This window comes from Macaca mulatta, chromosome 20, assembly GCF_049350105.2.
Source record: "Macaca mulatta isolate MMU2019108-1 chromosome 20, T2T-MMU8v2.0, whole genome shotgun sequence".
NCBI lineage: Eukaryota > Metazoa > Chordata > Mammalia > Primates > Cercopithecidae > Macaca > Macaca mulatta.
In genome coordinates, this window is record NC_133425.1 from 62,461,198 (window position 1) to 62,481,923 (window position 20,726).

At 51.8% G+C, this 20,726-nt stretch overlaps 2 protein-coding genes across 18 annotated transcripts; one reads left to right on the forward strand and one right to left on the reverse strand.

The window, feature by feature from the left end:
* Positions 1 to 4,830: 4,830 nt before the first annotated feature.
* Positions 4,831 to 7,185, reverse strand: CIAO2B (cytosolic iron-sulfur assembly component 2B). The gene is made up of 5 exons (XM_015126352.3): positions 6,991 to 7,185; positions 6,755 to 6,834; positions 6,385 to 6,510; positions 5,553 to 5,598; positions 4,831 to 5,076 (listed from the first exon to the last, which is right to left on the reverse strand). Exons 1-5 carry the CDS (start codon positions 7,145 to 7,147, stop codon positions 4,979 to 4,981), a joined length of 507 nt encoding a protein of 168 aa, XP_014981838.2. The 5' UTR covers positions 7,148 to 7,185; the 3' UTR covers positions 4,831 to 4,978.
* A 55-nt stretch (positions 7,186 to 7,240) lies between these two features.
* On the forward strand, positions 7,241 to 19,624 carry CES2 (carboxylesterase 2). 17 transcript variants are annotated; one of them, XM_077984141.1, is made up of 13 exons: positions 7,263 to 8,222; positions 12,600 to 12,714; positions 13,273 to 13,477; positions 14,438 to 14,579; positions 15,411 to 15,544; positions 15,626 to 15,884; positions 16,314 to 16,412; positions 16,692 to 16,835; positions 16,957 to 17,037; positions 17,309 to 17,453; positions 17,871 to 18,008; positions 18,513 to 18,585; positions 19,049 to 19,624. In XM_077984141.1, exons 4-13 carry the CDS (start codon positions 14,460 to 14,462, stop codon positions 19,236 to 19,238), a joined length of 1,383 nt encoding a protein of 460 aa, XP_077840267.1. In that variant the 5' UTR covers positions 7,263 to 8,222; positions 12,600 to 12,714; positions 13,273 to 13,477; positions 14,438 to 14,459; the 3' UTR covers positions 19,239 to 19,624. The 17 variants fall into 17 exon arrangements, 15 of the variants coding, with proteins under 15 accessions (XP_077840269.1, XP_077840267.1, XP_077840268.1 ...); XM_077984142.1 differs by having other exon boundaries at positions 7,696 to 8,432; XM_077984144.1 differs by having other exon boundaries at positions 7,696 to 8,386.
* Positions 19,625 to 20,726: the final 1,102 nt, after the last annotated feature.

Genomic DNA, 20,726 nt, shown 5'->3' on the forward strand with positions numbered 1-20,726 from the left:
TGGGGGGTAGCTGTGGTCCTTCCCAGCAGGGGGCCATGCAAAGAAGCAGGGCTGGGTTTCCCCTCTGGCAATCTGAGCTCTTGACCTCAGCAGTGTTTCTTCATTGCCAAGGGAACTGCATCCACAAAGGGCCACTCAAGCCCCAGGCATTCCAGTGGCTGCTCCAACAGTCCAGAGACACTCACCACAAGCTAGATATGGCCAGGGGCCCCAGAGATTAACACCAGGACACGACCTTGAGACACCCCCACTCCCACCACCTGGTCCTCCCAGCAATCTGGGCTGAGCGTGGCTGCTCAGGAGGAATAAATTGAGGCTAGAACCACCCCTAGATTGGCCTGGGCTTCAGATCCCAGCTGTGCCCCTTGCTAGCTGTTTCACCTGTGTCCATTTATCTAGGCTGAGCCTCAGTTTCTCCTGTGTAGAACAGGGATCATCTCTTCCTGACAGTTATTATGAGACAAAACAGTAGTTGGCTCAAGTCGGGCAGACAGTAATATCTCACTAAGAGCACGTTTATCATCATCATCCTTGATTGGATGGGGCAGGTTAGGTGAATTTGTGTTTCCTCTCTTGTTTCTGCTCCACTCTCTCCAGGACAGTGGTCTGTCCAGGAGTGGGGCAGAGGTCTCAGAAACAATGCAGATACCTCTCCCCTAGCCCCATACCCATGCCTCCTCTCTGTAGGACCCCACACTCTTCCCCCTCCCTCAGGTGACAAGATGTTGCAGAGGGAACTGGGCTGGGCTTCAGTGTCCCCACCCCCACCTCACACCACAGCCTTCAGGCCCTGGGGCCTCTGCTGTGTTCTAAGGCCCAATGCATTCATTCATTCCACTAAACTGTACTAAATACCTACTGTGTGCCAGGCCCTTGTGCTGGGGGCAGGATGATGAGCAAAAATAGATATGGCTGGGCATGTTCATACATGTCATCTAATCCCTGGGTCAAACTCAGCTATGATTTGTTGTTCCCATTTTGTAGACATGGTAACCAAGGCCTGAGGGGTCACAGGCCAGAAACAGCAGAGCCAGACATACCTGGTAGAGGGTTTCGGGAACCTCAAACTTCACCACCCCCTGTACCCATGTCCTTAGATAGCATCTGGGGTTCCAGAAAGTTCCCTGGGCACTGGCCCAGGATGCACAGATGGTGGCCCTGCAGGGGGGGCCAGGCACAGCTGAGTCAAGAGTGACAAGGGGACTATCTGATACATCAGCTGTGGCATGAGCAGTTTGGTGTCCCTCACCCACGATGGCCTGGCTGTCAGGAAGCCAGCCGAATGACTCAACCACACCTGCCGCCCCCATGACTCCCTTCGTCCCCAGCTCAACACAGACACCACGGCCACCTCAGACAGGGACTGTCAGGCAGAAGGTACACACGTCGCAGGGTGTGAGGCCTTCAGCTTGGGAAGGCTCCCTGAGGTCCAGCTGTTCACCCTGCCTCTCTGGAGCCCTCGGCTTCCTCATCTGTGTGGGATACAGTGCCTAGATCATCAGAGCTAGGCCTAGACCCATTTAAATCTCCCAAAAGCAGTCCCAAGTGATTGCCATGACTATCCCCCTATTACAGATGAAGCAGCTCTGGGCAACAGGGGCTAATGGCTTCACCACTCTGATCTTAGGTAGCCAGATCCAGCACCTCCTCTTGGTCATTAGGTGACGAGGACATTCCCTCCTAAGAGTGAGCTGAGTGTGGACAATAGGAGTTGGAGTTCAGGATAGGCTTAGCTCCTTCTGCAGGCAATGGCGCCCCCTGCCAGCTGCACAGCACCTATCAAGCTGCTCAGGGCCTCCTTTACTCCCTAGCCAGAAGTCTTTTTTCTTTTTTCTTTTTTTTTTTTTTTTTTTTTTTTTTGAGACAGGGTCTTGCTGTCACCCAGGCTGGAGTGCAGTGGCACAATCATAGCTCACTGCAGCCTCAACTTCCTGGGCTCAAGCGATTCTCCCACCTCCGCCTCCCGAGTAGCTGGAACCACAGGTGTGCACCACCATTCCCCACTAATTACAAAAAAAAATTTTATTTTGAGACAGGATTTTGCTGTATTGCCCAGGCTTGTCTCAAACTGCTGGGCTCAGGCGATCCTCTCACATCAGCCTCCCAAAATGCTGGGATTACAAATGTGAGCCACCTCTTGAGAAGTAAATAGAAATAAACGTCTTGAGAAGTAAATCAGAGTTGTCCCTTGGTATCCACAGGGGATTGGTTCCAGGATCCCCATGAATCCCAAAATCCATGAATACTCAACTCCTTTACATGTATTTTTTTACTTTATTTTTTAAACTCAACTTCAGTGGCTGAGATCAAGTCTCTTACATAAAATGGCATAGTATCTGCATGCAACCTCTGCACATCCTTCTATATACTGTAAGTCATCTCCGGATTACTACTGTAACACCTAATACAATGTAAATGCTATGTAAGTTGTTGTTAGACTGCGTTGTTTAGGGAATAAAAACAAGAACAAACGTTTGTACATGTCCAGTACAGACACAGTCATCCTAGGCCTAACTACATTTTGGATCCATAGTGGGTTGTACCCATGGATATAGAACCCATGGATAATGGAGATCTAACTACATTTCTTCTAGAAAACCATTTCCTGTCCTAAAAATTTGGGATAAAAAAAGAATAGCAAGCTAGGCATGATGACACACGCCTGTCGTCCCAGGTATTCAGGAGGCTGAGGCAAGAGAATCCCTGGAACCCAGGCATTCAAGGCTGTAGTGTGCTATAATCATACCTATGGATAGCCACCATACTCCAGCCTGGGCAACATAGCGAGATCCTGTGTCTCAAAAAAGAAAAGAAAAAAACAAAAAACAAACAAACAAAAAAAAAAAGAGAGAGAGAGGATAGCAATTGCTGCATAGGGCTAGATGGAGGACTAGATAGTAAGTGTAAAGCCCTCAGCTGAATTCCACTCTTAGGATAGGCTCAATGCTGTCAGCAGGCACTCAAGAACAGATCTGCAAAATGGCCAGATCCCTACTGAGGCTTCTCTGCCCACAATCACATCTGAGCCTCAGTAGGGATGGAGTGGGGTTGGGCACTGCTTCTTAATATTGCCATTTATCCTCAGAGAATGAGACTAAGGCAGGAAGGATGTTCCCCCTGGGAAAGCGATCCTAACCGGCTAAGCCAAGGTCTAAGCCCTACAGTCTGTCCAGGTGACCAAATGCAATCTGAGCACAGGGCCAAGGGGAGACAGAGGCCTTAGACCCGAGCCTATCACTTCATGGTGCTGAGCTTCCCTCTTACTCAACACTGCGGGTGACACATGCCTTTGGGAGAGCTGACCAAGAAGGTGTCTCAGGTTCCCTTCAACAGAGAAGTCTGATGTCACCGCCCTTACCAGGGACCAGACGGCACATCACTAACAGCAGGAAAAGCTGGCATCACACGACTAGTGGATTTATAAAAGATATATGCCACTCCTGGACAGGGTTTTCATCAAAAAGCTCAAACCTGGACTCATTGAGGCCTTTAGACCAACTTCCAGTTACAGGTAACACAAATCAGGAACAAATCAGACTGCAGAACTGGGACTTCTCTGAACTTTTCCAAAAAATCACTGTGAAGAAAGACAAAGGGCCAGGTGTGTTGGTTCACACCTGTAACCCCAGCACTTTGTGAGGCTTGAGCCTGGGAGTTTGGGACCAGCTTAGGCAACATAGGCAGACCCAGTCTCTACAAAAAATTTAAAAATTAGCCTGGCATGGTAGCACATGCCTGTAGTCCCAGCTATTCAGGAGACTGAAGCAGGAGGATCACTTGGACTTAGGAGGTTGAGGCTACAGTGAGCTCTGATCGCATCACTGCACTCCAGCCCCGGTGGCAGAGCAATAGACTACCTCTTGATAAAATGTTTTTTTGAATTAAAAAAACTGAAAAACAGCTAGGTGTGATGCTCAAGCCTGTAATCCCAGTGCTTTGGCAGACCAGGTGAGAGAATTGCTTGAGGACAAGAATTTGAGACCAGGCTGGGCAACACAGCAAGGCTTCATCTCTACCAAAAAATAAAAAAAATAAAATTTTTAAATTGGACTGGTTGGGGTGGCTCATACCTGTAATCCCAACATTTTGGGAGGAGGATCACTTAAGCCCAGGAGCTAGAGACCGGCCTAGGCAACCTAAGGAGACCCTGTCTCTACAAGAAAATTAAAAATTAGCTAGGCACAGTGGTGCATGCCTGCAGTCCCAGCTATTCGGGAGGCTGAGGTGCGAGGATCGCTTGAGCCCAGGAGGTCAAGGCTGCAGAAAGGTATAACTGTGCCACTGTATTAATCCAAGCTACTTGGGAGGCCAAGGCTGGAGGATTGCTTGAACCCAGGAGTTGGAGGCTGCAGTGAGTTACAATCTTGCCACTGCACCTGGGCCTAGGCAACAGGGTAAGACCCTGTTTCAAAAACAAAACAAAAACAACTATGAATGACACATTAGGGAAATCCAGATATGCCTGGGTATTAGATGGTGTTGAAGAACTGTTCATTTTCTGATCAGATGAAAGTATTGTGGCTATACAGGCTTACTCATCTAGAGGGAGCCGCAGTACTTCAAAGTGAAGAGTCAAGTCTCTGCAGCTTACTCGCAAATATACTGATGTTTATATATGCACACATAAATAAGGCCAGTGTGTAATATGTCAACAACTACTGACTCTAGTGGTGGTGGTGAGCATACAGGCACATTCATACACTACTCTTTCCATTTTGATTTTGTTTTACTTAAAGTTGCAAGTACACCACCCTTCAGATGGTGGTGATTACCACCACCATCCTCCCTCAAACTCCAAAGGACTCCACCAAGATGAAAGACACCAAAGCATGCTGGGAACTGAATATAAATTAACTTTATTACAAAAAGCAAAATGTTAGTTTCTCATTGTGAGTGATTCAAGAAAACAAAGGTAAGAGCCCTGGCAGGAGCTGGGACCAGGACACCAGTATGCAGGTTGAGGGGCCAAAGGCCAGGCTCAGGGGCGGGCTGACAGGCACTGATTCACAACCTCCAGGAGGTGGGTGTTCTCCAAGGCAGCTGCCACCCGCTCCTTATCTGCAAGTTGCTTGTTCACTAGGTGGGAAGGAGAGTGTGGGGAAGGCAGAGTCAAAGCTAGGCTCTGGCCAGAGTGCTAGCCAGCCCTACCTCTGAACCTCTGTATAGGATATGTCCCCTGCAGCAACAGAGCCCTCCTGTCACCTCCTTCCCAGGACCCCACACCTTGATCAGGCTACTTCAACCACCTGAGCCCACCTAGCCTGCCTTCTTAGGATCCCTCCCCCTGGCTGCCTCCCACGCTGCTGAAGTCTGACACACTCTGGTCCTGTATATTTGGTGAAAGGGATTTGGGAGAAGAGGACATGGTAAGCACAGGAGATTCTTGTCAGGCCAGCTTTGGTCTAGGCTATAACCTACACTGAGGAGTCTCTGGCAATTTCACTCACGAAGTTACCCATTCCCTGTCTTGCCGATAGACTCCTGGGCAAAGGGGAAGCCTCAGACTGCTTAGGGTGCCTGGGCCAATACCCTCACCACCAGTCCACCCTTACCTGCATGCTCTGAGGCATGGGTCCCTGGAGTAATGTGCACGTCCATCTGGGAGGGAGATAACCAGGGCCTGAACACCCACCCACTGACCCACGCTTTTCCCTGCAGCCCCCAAACCCTCAGGCACCATCTCCAGCTGATCCTTCCTCCTAATCATACCTTTGGACTCTGGCCCTTCCATTGCACCCCAAACCCATCCACAGGTATTCCAATTCTTTTTTTTTTTTTTTTTCCCAAGAATGAGTCTTTCCCAGGCTGGAGTGCAGTAGCGCGATCTCAGCTCACTGCAACCTCTGTCTCCCAGGTTCAATTTGATTCTCCCGCCTCAGTCTCCCGTGTAGCTGGGACCACAGCACACGCCACCACGCCCCGCTAATTTTTGTATTTTTAGTAGAGATGAGGTTTCACCATGTTGGCCAGGCTGGTCTCCAACTCCTAACCTCAGGTGATCCACCTACCTCAGCTTCCCAAAGTGCTGGGATTACAGGCGTGAGCCACCGTGCCCGGCCCTAGCTATTCCAATTCTATCCAAAGAACTTGCCCACTACTGCTGATTTAAAGGCCTGCCTGTGCCCCATCCCTGGTCCAAACCCATCTGCAGCTCCCTGCTGCCCTTCCTGCCACACTCTTCAATACTTTTCTCCACTTTCCAGCTCAGATCTTTATTCTTGTCATATCGACTTGAAAAGCTTCCTCCCAGTTTCCTCTCTGCTAATTGGGATCCTTCCAGGCCCCACTCTGATGTCCTCTCCATGTTCATGCTCTCCCAGTCCCTATCCTCAGCAGTAGATCCTCAATGCCTGGTCCCACTCCCAAGGCTCAGCTCCAACTGACCTTGAAACGCTGAGGAAGAGAGCGCAGAAGCTTGACCTTGATGGACAGGCCAATAAGGGTGGCCATGCTGCAGTGCGGAATGGTTGGTGTGAAGGCCACAGCCACTGTACTCTCGGGGTCGCTAACCTGGTTATGGAGGGAACATGTCAAGAGTCAACCACCCTCAGCCCAAGGCCCCTCTTAGTTTGTTGCTTTGGGCAAATCATCCAACTTCCATGGGCCTCAGCTTCAACACCCATAAAATAAGCAGAACAATCTCCCTTCCCACAGATACCCTTCGGTGTCCGTGAGCGGAGAGCACGCCAGCTCCTGGTGCACAGAAACCTTTCTGACTCTCTGGAGCAATTCGCTCCCCTTGGAAGTGACTCACCTGAACCCGCACCTGCTCTACTACATTCAACTCCTCTAGCGTCAGTGGATGCTCCGGGTCATTGATGGAGCGAATCAGATGTGGGAAGTGAAGGAAAAGGGACTCTGCGCCCTTGCCCGCTCAGAACTTTCTGCCAGGAACGCCCAGCTGGGATGCGGCTCCACCAGCCGCTGGACATCACTGCTCCCCCGACCGCAAGCCCCCGGAACCCTCCCGCGCCCAGCAGCGGCGGATATCGAAGATCTCGCGTGCATCGATGCTGTCGGGAACCTGCTCGTCCTCCTCGCCTGCCGTCACAGGGCGCTCCCCAGAGCGCTGGTAGATGAGGGGGTTGGCATTCTCCAGGAGGCCACCGCCGCCGACCCCGCCGCCGACCCCGCCGCCGCCTACCATGGCGGAATCACCACCGCCAACCCTAGCGGGCGTGCGCTTCCGCTCCTACCCGCGCACTTCCGGAGAACGGGAAGGGGGGCGTGGCGTGGCGACGGGGTCGCACGAGGGACACGCCGCGTTGGGGGTTTTCCGCCTGAGGTGTGAGAGAAACGGTGACCACGATGCTGGCTGCGCGGACCCGGGAACGTGATGGTCGCTGGAGCAAAGGCGCTGAGAAGGGACCCCGGTGGCGCTGGGTCATGCGAGCCCATAGCGGGCTGAAACGTAGAGGCCAGAGCCAGGTCTCAGGGGGCACAAAAGGCGGTCGGAGGTGGTCCCCACACCGCCTCCTCCGGGAAGTCGGGCTGGCCGAGAGCTCCTGTATCCACGACGGTTGGTCGCCTCTGGCCTGGCAGGGCTCCTTGTGTCTCGGGACCTCCTGGTGAGCCGCCTGGGTCCCCTGCTGCACCATAGGCCCGGGAGTGCGGTGTCCTCATCGCTCGGACCGGCAGGCGCTCGTGAAACGTTTGTCAAGTGGATAAATGACCATGGCCGTGGTCTCCGCGGGAGGTGAGGAAACTGAAAGCCACAGAGGCAAAGGGGGGCGCTCCTTAAGAAGTGCCGCGGTCACGTGTACGTTTCGAAAGAAGGGCATGACTGAGTAGGGAGGGGACCGCTGAGACCCTCAGACCCTGGACTGTAAGGGGATGAGGGACCTGATGGGGAACCCAGGAGACTGAGTCCCGAAAGCAAGGAGGAGTTTCCAGAATGAAGGGCGCCTTCAGGCCTCCCTGCTTTTGCTCAAGCGGTTCCTTCACCCCGATCAAGTTCCTTCCCATTTCTCCATCTGTGGGGATCCTGAACTCCTGCCAGACCCACCTTTTCCTGGCCCAAGCCAGCGCACCCCGCGCACTCTTTGCCCAGTCCAAACTCCGAGGCTGGGCGAGGCCAAATCCGGGGCAGTCTCTGGGTGAACAGCGGCGTGTCCACCGGCAGCGAACCGAGACCAGCGAGCCGACCATGCGACTGCACCGACTTCGCGCGCGGCTGAGTGCGGTGGCCTGTGGGCTCCTGTTGCTTCTCGTCCAGGGCCAGGGTGAGGCTCCCGCGGAGGGGCGACAGGGACTGGAGTCAGATCTGCCAAATGCTGCGGAGGCAGAACCTGACAGTGCGGGAGGGAAGGCGCCTGGGAGGTGGGAGCTGGTGGAGATGACAGCGTGGAACTCATGAGCCCCACGCGACGCCTCCCAGCCACCCAAGGTGGGCTCCTAGAAGCGCGGAAAGGTTCGGGCTGCGGGACACCACGGTGAGGAGCCAGCGGACTACAGGGGCCCCAGGAGCGCCGGGACATGCCAGGCCGAGTCGGGAGCCTTGGGTCCGAGTGGGTGAGGGATTGGGGGTGCGGGGATTCAATCCATTTCCCTCATGATTGTGGCCGTAGCCGGTGCTGCTGGCCGATAATAACAATAACAGCTTCTCAAAGCATCTGGCTCTGAGTGTGTTGCGTCCTTAGCCAGGGGGGCGCCCTGACTCCTCCAAAGGGGCCTCAGACAAGGTTAGTGGTCCTTGGGGAACAGAAGCCCCCGGGTGCCAGATCCTAAAGCAGATCCAAGAGGCCGAAGTGGCTGGGTGCGATTGACTCACGCCTGTAATCCCAACCCCTTGGAAGACCGAGGGGGAGAATCGCTTGAGCCCCGGAGTTGGAGGCCAGCCTGGGCAACATAGTGAGACTCAGAGTGTACAAAAAATTAAAAGAAATTAGTGGGCTGTGGTGGCCTGTGACCTGTAGTCCCAGCTGCTTGGGAGGTTGAGGTGGGAGGATCACTTTAGCAGGGGAGGTTGAGGCTGCAGTGAACCTTCATCGCACTACTGCACTCCACCAGCCTGGGTGATAAAGCAAAAATCTGTCTTAAAAAAAAAAAAGCCAAAGAGCTCGTGGTGTCCCTCACGCCATTTACCTCATCCTGGGCAAGTACACAACTTGGCTTCCGGGGCAAAGATGATGGCTCTGTGTGTCTGCCAGGCTTCTCCAGGCCCTTATCAGAAACTCCGGGAGTGTTTCGGCCTTTGGTCCTCTCACCCGAAACTCTCCTAAGTGTATGATCTGACTGTCTCTCCTGAGCCTTTCCCAATTTAATCTGCCCAGGTGGAGTCCATACACCCCCCGCCCCATTATGCACTCCTGCAGGGCTTCCTCTCATTCCTGCCCTTGACCACATTCTAGAGTTCACCAGGAGCCCAGGCATGAAGATTTGCCCGGCCTCACAGATGGCTACCTTTTAAAATATTTTGGGCCAGGCACAGTGGTTCACACCTGTTATCCCAGCACTTTGAGAGATGGAGATGGGAGGATCACTTAAGGCTAGGAGTTAGAGACCAGCTTGGGCAACAAGACTTGTCTCTATCAAAAAAAAAAAAGACTCAGGCATGGTGGCACACATGTGTACTCCCAGCTACTCAGGAGGCTGAGATGGGAGGATCTCAAGCCTAGGAGGCTGAGGCTGCAGTGAGCTGTAATCGTACCACTGCACTCCAGCCTGGGCAACAGATGGAGACCTTGTCTGGCAATATATACACACATACACATACACACACACACACATACACACACACAATTTTGGGTTGGACCCACATTCAGGAAAAAATAATTGACAAGCCATAGGAGGGTACAAGTGATGTGTGCTGTACTCTTTTTACCCAACCAGTCCTGGCTTCTCCTGAGGGGTCATCAAAGTCCCCATGGCATGCACTGGAAACTGCCTGTTCACACTGCAGTACACACAGTGCCCAGCAATTTACACAAGAAAAGATGTGTGTACTTGTCCTTGATTTTCATCTAAATGGTCATAAAATCACCTACTTCTGGGGCAGGGCTTTTCCACTTTCTAACACATAGGGTGGCCTCCACACACCCCTACATGGTAGAGCTTCTTCATACTGATTAATGGAAGGGCTTCTCAAGGATGAAGCAAGTAATGAATCTCTTTATTACATGAGTTGATGTAACAGGTCTCTAACCAGGGACATTTCAGCAGGTGATGTCCTTTGCTGTAACAACCATCAGGCATCAGTGGCCACAGGGAATTACCTGGATAGACCTCCCCTCCAGCAAGGAATTGTGTGCAGGAGCGTGTTACTGGGGAGAGGAGTGGGCCTTTTGACTTGGAGACATTGTTAAAATGTCCTGTCTGGTGCCTGTAAATGTCTACTGAGCCCGGCCTCACCCACACCAGGTGGCATCAAACATATTGATCCATGTTAAACTGACAGGTGTAGGGTGGCATTAGCTCCCTAAGGCTGTTTTGTTTTTTGACTTTTTTTTTTTTTTTCTTGAGACAGGGTCTGACTCTGTCGCTCAGGCTTGAGTGCAGTGGTGCCATCTCGAATTACTGCAACCTCTGCTTGGTGGGTTCAAGCGATTCTCATGCCTCAGCCTCCCAAATAGCTGGGTCTACAGGCACACGGCACCATACCCAGCAAATTTTTGTATCTTTTGGTAGAGATGGGGTTTCACCATGTTGGCCAGGCTGGTCTTGAACTCCTAATCTCAAGTGATCCACCCACCTCAGCCTCCCAAAGTGCTGGAATTACAGACGTCAGCCACTGCGCCTGGCCTGTGTTTGGACTTTTTATTATGGAAATGGGCTCAGATTTCCCAAACCCTACAGAAACAGAACCTGAGATTCCAAAAGGGAAGGTGCCAGGTAGGTGGGAGCTGGTGGGAATAACTACAGCAGGTGAACCTTCCTGAGGCACAGAGAGGGTCAAGGCTGCTAGAGGGCTGCACAGCACCAAGGGATGAGCCAAGTCTGAGGTAGAAAGAGTAATGTACCAAATCCAACGTACCCGTTGTCCACCTTCAGCAATGACAAAGATCTTGTTTTTGTTTTTGTTTTAAATCAGCTTTCTCAGGTTGAATATAACCGGGTGTTTTCTGGATGGCCACCTCCCCCTTGCACCGTTATTTGAAACAAATCCCAGATATCATCTCATCTGTAAATTTTTCATCATGTCCTACTAAAACAAAAGTAACATAAATGTATGTGTGTATTTCCATAACATACAGTTCTCAATTTAATCAAATATATAATCGAATATTCTTTTAATGTTTATAAATGATACTTGTATTAATACAAGTTTGTTTTTTTTTTAAATCAGGATTCAAATAAGGTTCCTACTTTGCAAATTGGTAGGCATTTCTTTTTTTCTTTTTTTTTTTTGAGACAGAGTCTCACTCTGTCGCCCAGGCTCACTGCAATGTCTGCCCCCTAGGTTCAAGGGATCCTCATGCCTCACCCTCCCAAGTAGCTGGAATTACAAGCACACGCCACCACACATGGCTAATTTTTGTATTTGCAGTAGAGATAGAGTTTCATCATATCAGCCAGGCTTGTTTCAAACTCCTAACTGCAGGTGATCTGCCCACCTTGATCTACCAAAGTGCTCGAATTACAGGCGTGAGCCTCCATGTCCCGCCAATTCTCTTGGATTTATACTTAGAAATGAAATTGCTGAGTCATATGGCAACTCTATGTTTAATCCCTTGAAAAACTGCCAGACTGTTTTCCAAAGCAGCTGCACCATTTTACCTTCCCACCGGCAATGTATGAAAGTTCCAAGTTTTCCGCTTCCTTACCAACACTTCTTATCATATGTCATTTTTATGTGTTTCTTGAATCTCTTTCAGTCTCCAAATTTACCTTCTGCCTCTCTTTTATGTTCTTTCTAAATTTTGTTGCATGTTGAAGAAACCAGTTTATTTGTTCTGGAGAGGATCCCACCATTTAGGTTTTGCTGATTGCATCCCAGCGGAGTCTTCTAACTGTTCTTCTGTCCCCTGTCGACCCTGTAAACTTGTATTTATATTTTAGAGGCATAATCAGATTTGGGTTTTAGGTTTTATTTTGTTTTGTTTTTTGGAGGACTACTTCACATGTGGTGCTGTGTACTTCTGAAAGAAAATATGTAATATCTGGTTGCCTTGCTTTTTGTGATACGACAAAATGAGTGGTTGACATCACAGTGAGAATTCAATGTGCATTACTCTTACTATGAATGAGGTAAAGATCTCTGTTTATTTGAGAGATACTGATTTGTATTGCTTATTCTGAACATATTCTTATGCTGCTTTTCCTTTTGTGTAGGTGTCATATTCTTTGTTTGTAGAAACGTTTTATCTATTAAGGGGACTGATTTTCTCTGTTAGGTGATTTTCAGTCACTTTCTCCCTCCTTGATCCCTACAGCAGTCATGCTATGTTTTTATTGTTGGAGACTGTGTCTTGCTTTGTTGCCTAGGCTAGAGTACAAGGGCCAGATCATAGCTCATGCAGCATGGAACCCTTTCTGCCTTAGCCTCCTGAGTAGCTGAGTAGCTGGGAATATAGGCCCACACCACCATGCCAATACAGGCCCATACCACCACACCCAGAGGCTGTGCTTTTTTGTTTTTGTTTTTGTTTTTTTTGAGACAGGTTCTCACTGTCACCCAGGCTGGAGTGCAGTGACCCGATCATGGCTCATGTAGCCTCAACCTCCCAGGCTCAAGCAGTCCTCCCACCTTAGCCGGTCAAGTAGCTGGGACTACAGGTATGCACCAACACACCCCGATAATTTATTTTCTTGATTTTTTTTGCAGAGACAGAGTCCCACTATGGTCCCCAGGCCGCTGCAGTGCTTTTTATGTCCCAGTCACAGCCATACTTCTCTCTTGTAGCTCTTTCACCAACATCACTCATGGTTAGGAGGATGCTTTATTTATGTCATTTCTTGCCACCTTGGACGTGACATCCCTGAGGACAGGAACCTTGCCTGCCCAATTCCCACCATCATCCTACTGTCACGTGACCTGGCACACAGTTGAAAGGACACTCTAGTCCCAACAAGGGCATGTGACCCTTTGTTTGAAGGTCCTAGGGCTGAATGATGATGCCGGGCCCCAAGAAGCCTCAGCCTGGTGGGATGGAGACAGGCCCAGGAAGGCAGAGCGGGAAGGGAGTGTTACAGGCAGGAAGTTTGTAAAGCCTGTGTTTATAGATCAGGATCCCTTGAGCTGAGCTGAGGATGGCAAGGAGGCAGCAATACCAACAGTCTGTAGAGCAACCGATTGGACAGACCCAACTGTGATATCTGTCTCTCTGCCCACAGGCCAGGACTCTGCCAGTCCCATCCGGACCACACACACGGGCCAGGTGCTGGGGAGTCTTGTCCATGTGAAGAGCGCTGATGCGGGGGTCCATACCTTCCTGGGAATTCCCTTTGCCAAGCCACCTCTAGGTCCGCTGCGATTTGCACCCCCTGAACCCCCTGAATCTTGGAGTGGTGTGAGGGATGGAACCACCCATCCGGATGCGTAAGCTCTCCCAGGGGTCCAGGGAGTTCCAGACACTGGGGCAGGGGTGGGGTGCTCTGAGCTCACCTAGGCTGCAGTTGTCATTTCATTTCAACCCCCACAGCCAGTTTTCCTTCTGAGTTTCGTGGATTCCCACGTGCATTTTTCCAATGACCATGCTGAGGCTCGGGAGGGTGAATAACTTCTCAGACTCCTGGCTTAAAGCTTGGCATTCAGAAGACATTGGCTCCAGGTGCTGAAGGGAGGGACAGACACACAGATCTCCCCAGATTCTGGTTATGCCAAGCTTTCTCTGCCACCAGTGGCAGATGGTGTCTCTGGGGAAGATTTGGGTTGGCTCTATGAACCTTGTAGGAGCCCCTAACTCTAGTGGCAGATGTTGCAAATAGCTGAAGAGAACAGTAGTGGTAGCTTCCTGGGGACCTGCACTCTCCACAGTCACTGTGTCCACCGACTGGGCCAGGAGCCATTGGCCAAGAGACGTGTATATTTTTCCTACTGGAGGCCATGTGGGAATGATGAGTTTTTGAGAGTTTAGACTGGGATGAGAGACATCCCACTGCCCTTCTCATGAGAAATTAACATCCATTCACTCATGTAGCACACATGTGTGGGCTACTCCCCTGTCCCAGGCCTGAGGGGGTACAGCGATATAGTGGTGAATGTCAACACATGTAGCCAATGGTTCTCAGAGAAACCCCTGAGAGTTAAGGTTTCCAATGTTGGGAGGAATGATACCCAAGGTCCTCAATGACCTCAAGACCTCCCTGGAAGTCCAAGCTCCATCCCAGCTTCCCCAGAGCCTGTGGCCTGTAACTTGGTGGGAAGGGATTTTTGAGAGGGATCATGTGTGAGCAGAATGTGAGAAGGGGCTGAGGGTGGTTGGGGGCACATCTGAACCCAGGGTCTGGTTTTGGCCATGATGCGGCCGCTGGACTGATTGTTTGCTCTGGTTACCAGGTGTCTTCAGGACCTCACCATAATGGATTCAGAGGTTCAGAGCCAAGTCAATGTGACCATCCCTTCCATCTCCATGTCCGAGGACTGCCTGTACCTCAGCATCTACACGCCGGCCTACAGCCACAAAGGCTCTAACCTACCAGTGAGTGTCAGGCCACAGTTCACTGGGAGTTGGAGGACAGTTCTGCAAGAAGCTGGAAAGGACAATATTAGCTCAGGCCCTGCTGCAGAGGGGACCATACTGAGAAACTTCTCACTGTCAGGTCCGGGAAATGCTCCTTACCCAGGCTGGGCAGCTGGCCCCTGGACATGGGGTCACAGAGTTCTGGCTGCTGCCAGAGGTCAAAGGCTGTGGCTCTGGGCTGGACCCAGGACTCACCCAGCCAACTCACACCCACGACATCCACTCAAGTGCCCAAGGGCTGCACCTTGAGGTTACCAAGAATCCCAGCCATGAATAATCTGTTGGGTCTATTAGAATGGGCCCTCACAAAAAGTTTTTTTTGTTAGAGATGGCATCTCGCTCTGTAGCCCAGGCTAAAATGCAGTGCCATGAACATAGCTCTCAGTAACCTCAAATTCCTGGGCGATCTTCTCACCTCAGCCTCCTGAGTAGCTGGGACTGCGGACCTAATTTTTAAAACATTTTCTGTTCAAACGAGGTCTGTGTTCTTCAGGCTAACGACATGTTTTATTAATATTCATGTGGAGCCATCACCCCTTTTCTTTCCACTTGGTGTGTTTTCTCGGACTAAGGAAACCATGCTTTGAAACAAGGGGTAGAACCCAAAGGTTTGGAGGCCTGGTCTTCCTGATAGATCTTTGATGCCTAGCCTGTGGCCCACATAATTTATTTGTGCTGGAGTTCTAATGGGGAGGTAGACAGAGGCAAAGCACTGGTTGGTCTAGCTAGTGGCCCTGGTGGGGTTCAGGCTGGGTTGGAGCATCATGGTAGCTGCCTTGATTTCCCCAGGTGATGGTGTGGATCCACGGTGGTGGGCTTGTTTTTGGCATGGCTTCCATGTATGATGGTTCCGTGCTGGCCGCCTTTGAGGATGTGGTGGTGGTCACCATCCAGTACCGCCTGGGTGTCCTGGGCTTCTTCAGGTGAGACTAAGGCTGGGCTGGGCAACGAGGGCTGAGCGGGGCCAGGACAGCCCTGTGATCCCTGTCCCTGCTACTTCTCAGCACTGGAGACAAGCATGCAACCGGCAACTGGGGCTACCTGGACCAAGTGGCCGCACTACGCTGGGTCCAGCAGAATATCGCCCACTTTGGAGGCAACCCTGACCGTGTCACCATTTTTGGCGAGTCTGCGGGTGGCACGAGTGTGTCTTCACTTGTTGTGTCCCCCATGTCCCAAGGACTCTTCCATGGGGCCATCATGGAGAGTGGCGTGGCCCTGCTGCCTGGCCTCATTGCCAGCTCAGCTGATGTTATCTCCACGGTGAGTGCCCTCAGCTGCAGAGGCCTAGGCCTGCTACCTCCTCTCATACCCCTCAGAGCCTCTGTCTGTTAACCAGGGATGACAAGAGCCATTCAGGAGCAGGCACCAGGAGCTGCCGCCTACCTTGGAATTGCTGGGGGGCTCCAGGGTCAGAATGCACATCCTTCTGCCATTGCAGAGGCCAAGTTTGTTCTGTGGCCTCTGTGCAAAGTTGTCACCCTAGGGATCCCCATCATGAGGAGAACCATCTAGGCAGATGGGATGGTCCTTCTTTCTGGGACTTCTGAGTTGGAATAGTGTCAGACCTGCAGAAATTCATATGGAATACCCTGTGAGATTTGGGGTGCCCCTGTTCTTGGCCAGGGCATTGGGCAAACTCCCCTCCTCTACCTGGAAGGATGAGCCAGCTCCTGCCTGCTCCCTTTCCAGGTGGTGGCCAGCCTGTCTGCTTGTGAGCAAGTTGACTCTGAGGCCCTGGTGAACTGCCTGCGGGGCAAGAGTAAAGAGGAGATTCTTGCAATTAACAAGGTCGGTCTAAGCAGATGTGGGTGTAGAGGAAGGGGTGCAATAGGCATGGGGCTCTCAGGCCTGCATGCTCCTCATATTCCCTGGGCACCTCATCTGCATTCCTGGGTATCATAGCCCTGGATGGGGACTGAAGGTTAGTGCATGCCCGAGCCAGGCATTTATCTCCTGGGGTGGATATGAGCATCTGGAGGTGAACCAGGAAGGAGTGGAAGGTACTCAGTGGTCATCGGAAGGTGTCTGGGACCTGACCTTTTTCCCTTACCTTGCATTTCCCCTCAGCCGTTCAACATGATGATCCCTGGTGTAGTCGATGGGGTCTTCCTGCCCAGGCATCCCCAGGAGCTGCTGGCCTCTGCCGACTTTCAAGCTGTCCCCAGCATCATTGGTATCAACAACGATGAATTCGGCTGGATCATCCCCAAAGTGAGGCCCAACCCAAGCCCTCAAGTGCCTGGGGAGCCCATCGGGTAGTGGGGAGTGTTCAGGGCTTTCTAGTTCCAGCCTCATCCCATCCCCAACTACAGACTCTCTCTTGGCCACCCAGGTCACGGGTATCTATGACACCCAGAAGGAAATGGACAGAGAGGCCTTCCAGGCTGTTCTGCAGAAAATGTTAACGCTGACGGTAAGGCTCCTGGGGTCCCTCGCCAATGGAGATGGGCTCCTCTCCTGTCCTGAGGCAGAGGAAATTCAACCCCCAGATACCCTGCCTATGTAGTGACCCCCATGAGCAAAGGCCCGAGTGTGTGTGTACTTGGGGGTGGGGTCACCTCAGAGCCTCACCTTTGCTCCCTCTTCCTGTTCATTTCACGGTCCGTCTCCCCAAGCTCGAGGCCACCTCCTCCCTGCCCCTGACGTCCAGCCTAACCTGCCTCTTCCTGATCCACCTGGGGTAGATGTTGCCGCCTACATTTGGTGACCTGCTGATGGAAGAGTACAATGGGGACAATGGGGAACCCCGGAGCCTCCAAGCCCAGTTGCAGGAGATGATGGCAGACTCCATGTTTGTGATCCCTGCACTCCAAGTAGCACATTTTCAGCGTGAGTATATTTGGACCTAAGGCCTGACTGGCAGGGGTACAGCTCAGGGCTGTGGGTCCTAGGTGAGACCTGCTGCTATCCGGTTCCCCACTCATGTTTATTGGGCTCCGCGGACACTTGAGGTCCATCACTGCAGTAAATCCTCACGGCTAGCCCAAGAGACAGACATTTCCCCGTTTCACAGATGAGGAAATTGAAGTTAGGGACCTTCAGTGACTTGCCCAAGATGATAACAGCTAAGAAGTCCGAGGCCATGATTTATCCCAAGTCTCTTCCTCTGCTCCTGCCCCAGCCTGGGGCTCCACACCCCACTGTCCAGATTCCAGCCAGCTTTGGACCTGGGTATCTTATCCCCATGGGTGAGGCAAGAAGTCTTCAGGGGAGGGGCCACTGTGTCACAGGCTGTCCACCCCACAGGTTCCCGGGCCCCTGTGTACTTCTATGAGTTCCAGCATCAGCCCAGCTGGGTCAAGAACATCAGGCCGCCGCACGTGAAGGCAGACCATGCTGATGAGCTTCCTTTTGTTTTCGGAAATTTCTTCTGGGGCAACTATGGTGAGTCTTCTTCGTTTCCCGGGAGGTGGGCTGGGTCCCTGACTGGGTCCCTGAGGGGTGATTAATTGTCCTCACTGCCCAGATAAGGAAACTGAGGCTCAGAGACAGGATGAGATCAGGTGTCCAAGATGTTACAGCTCCAAAGGCTGTGTCAGGATTAGAATTCATGACTCTTCAGACTGTGGCCTGTGTTCCCTCCATCCCTCCCCACCCTTGGGTGTCTGCCTGATTCAGAGCAGGTGTTTCAGGGACGTGTTTGTTTCTTCAATGACTCCCATAGGCAGAAGGAAGAAGGGGCCTTCAGGGCCAGGAAGGATGGAGTCAGCCAGAGCCTGGGCTAAGGGGAAAGTTTGGAAAAGGGGAGGACTGGCTTCTGAGGGCGGTGGGAGAAAAAGCAGAGAAGCGGGACTGGGGACCAAGGGCTGGGGGGTCATGGACAAGCTCCACCTGGGATGCTGAGGTGGGCCATCCTGACCAAGACACATGTCCCCTTCCTCTCTGCAGTTAAATTCACTGAGGAGGAGGAGCGGCTAAGCAGGAAGATGATGAAGTACTGGGCCAACTTTGCTCGAAATGGGTGAGACGGCACAACCCTGCCTCAACCTCCCCGGGTTGGGGGGCTTGTGCCCATCCAGCAATCTCCTAGTCTGGGGTGACCTCATGAGCACACCCACATCCTTAATCACATGATAGCCCCTTCCCCAGCCGCGGGACCCACTTGGACAGGGTGGGGGTGCCGTGGGGCAGTGGACACGCTCCATCTCCCCGCTCTACTTGGAGGGTGGGCACCAGGGCTGTGCCACCGTCAGGGTCTCCCTCCCAGAGAGAGGGACACATCAGAGCCAGCCACCCCGCCCCCACTAGAGCTGACACTAGCTGGAGGGAATTTGTTTCCTGTTTCTGGAAGATGCCCCCCTCACTCCCCAAGCCCACCTGGCCTGCTTGGCTGCCTTGCCTGACCAGACTCCAGGTGCTCAGGTCTGGGCTCCAGGGGCTCAGAATGACCTTCGTATCGCCCTGCTGGGACGGCATGTCTACAGGAACCCCAACGGCGAGGGTCTGCCACACTGGCCGCTGTTCCACCAGGAGGAGCAATACCTGCAGCTGAACCTACAGCCTGCAGTGGGCCGGGCTCTGAAGGCCCACAGGTTCCAGTTCTGGAAGAAGGCGCTGCCCCAGAAGAAGATGCAGGAGCTCAAGGAGCCTGAGGAGAAACACACAGAGCTGTAGCTCCCTGTGCCAGGGAGGAGAGGTTGGGCTCGCTTACAGGCGAGCGTCAGCCTGCTGTGCCCACACACACCCACTAAGGAGAAAGAAGTTGATTCCTTCATTCACGTAGCCATTCATTCATTCTTCCGTCCATCCATTCAGAAAGCATTTATTAAGAACTTACTCAGGCATGAGGGCTCATATATGTAATCCCAGCTATTGGGGAGGCTGAGATGGAAGGATGGCTTGAGGCCAGAGGTTAGAGACCAGTCAGGGCAACAGAGTGAGACCCCTTCTCAAAAAAAAATAAAAAAGAAAGAGAGAGTGATTAGAAACTAAATAGGAAAGTTTTGAGTTTCAAGTCAGTGACAAGTAGAAAAGATTTTTAAAAAGCAAAGAAAACAAAATATAAGGAAAAGGAACATGAGAAAATTAAAAATAAAAAGAGAATAATAGGCCAGTCCCTGTGGCTCATGCCTGTAATGCCAGCACTTTTGGGAGGTCAAGTTGGGCAGATCACCTGAAGACAGGAGTTAGAGACGATCCTGGCCAACATGGTGAAACCCCATTCTCTTTGAAAAATACAAAAATTAGACGGGCACAGTGGTGCACACCTGTAATCCCAGCTACTCAGGAGGCTGAGGCAGGAGAATCCCTTGAACCCAGGAGGCAGAGGTTGCAGTGGGCCAAGATTGTGCCACTGCACTCCACCCTGGGCAACAAGAGCGAGACTCCATTCAAAAAAAGAGAATAGAAGAAGCTACTGCATGATGTCAGTTGCCAAACCTGCCACGGGTCCTCTCTTTTTAGACACACTAGATAGATCCCCACAGTGAGCTCTGATAAGACACTAGATAGATCCCCCCAGTGGAAACCCATCCTCACCAACAACCCACTGAGCCCTAGGCACTGTCGTCCCTCACCTCCACCTTCTCCCTGCCTTCTCTCTTCTCTCCTCTGAGCCCCCAGGCCTTTCCCATTTTGAGGGAGGTCGTCTGAAGAACGTTGCCCACACCTGAGTGTGAGAAGCCTATGTCCGTTCATCCCTGAGAGGTCTTAAAAAAGTAAAAATAAATTCTTAAAAAAGCTTCTGTCTGCCTCTCCACAAGCCCCAGGTGCTCTTATATCTGTGAGTGTCCAACAGAAAACCTGGATACCGGAATCTTAGTGTCTTAGTCCATTCAGCTGCTATAGCAAAAATACTACTGGCTAGGCTAGGTGCAATGGCCCACACCTATAATCCCAGCACTTTGAGAGGCCAAGGTGGGCGGATCACTTGAGGCCAGGAGTTTGAGACCAGCCTGGCCAACATGGTGAAACCCTGTCTCTACTAAAAATACAAAAATTATCCAGGCTTTATGGTGCACACCTAGAATGTCAGCTACTTGGGAGTCAGACATGACAATCACATGAACACAGGAGGCAGAGGTTGCAGTGAGCCAAGATTGCACCACTGCACTCCAGTTTGGGTCACAGAGCGAGACCCTGCCTCATAAATAAATAAATTAA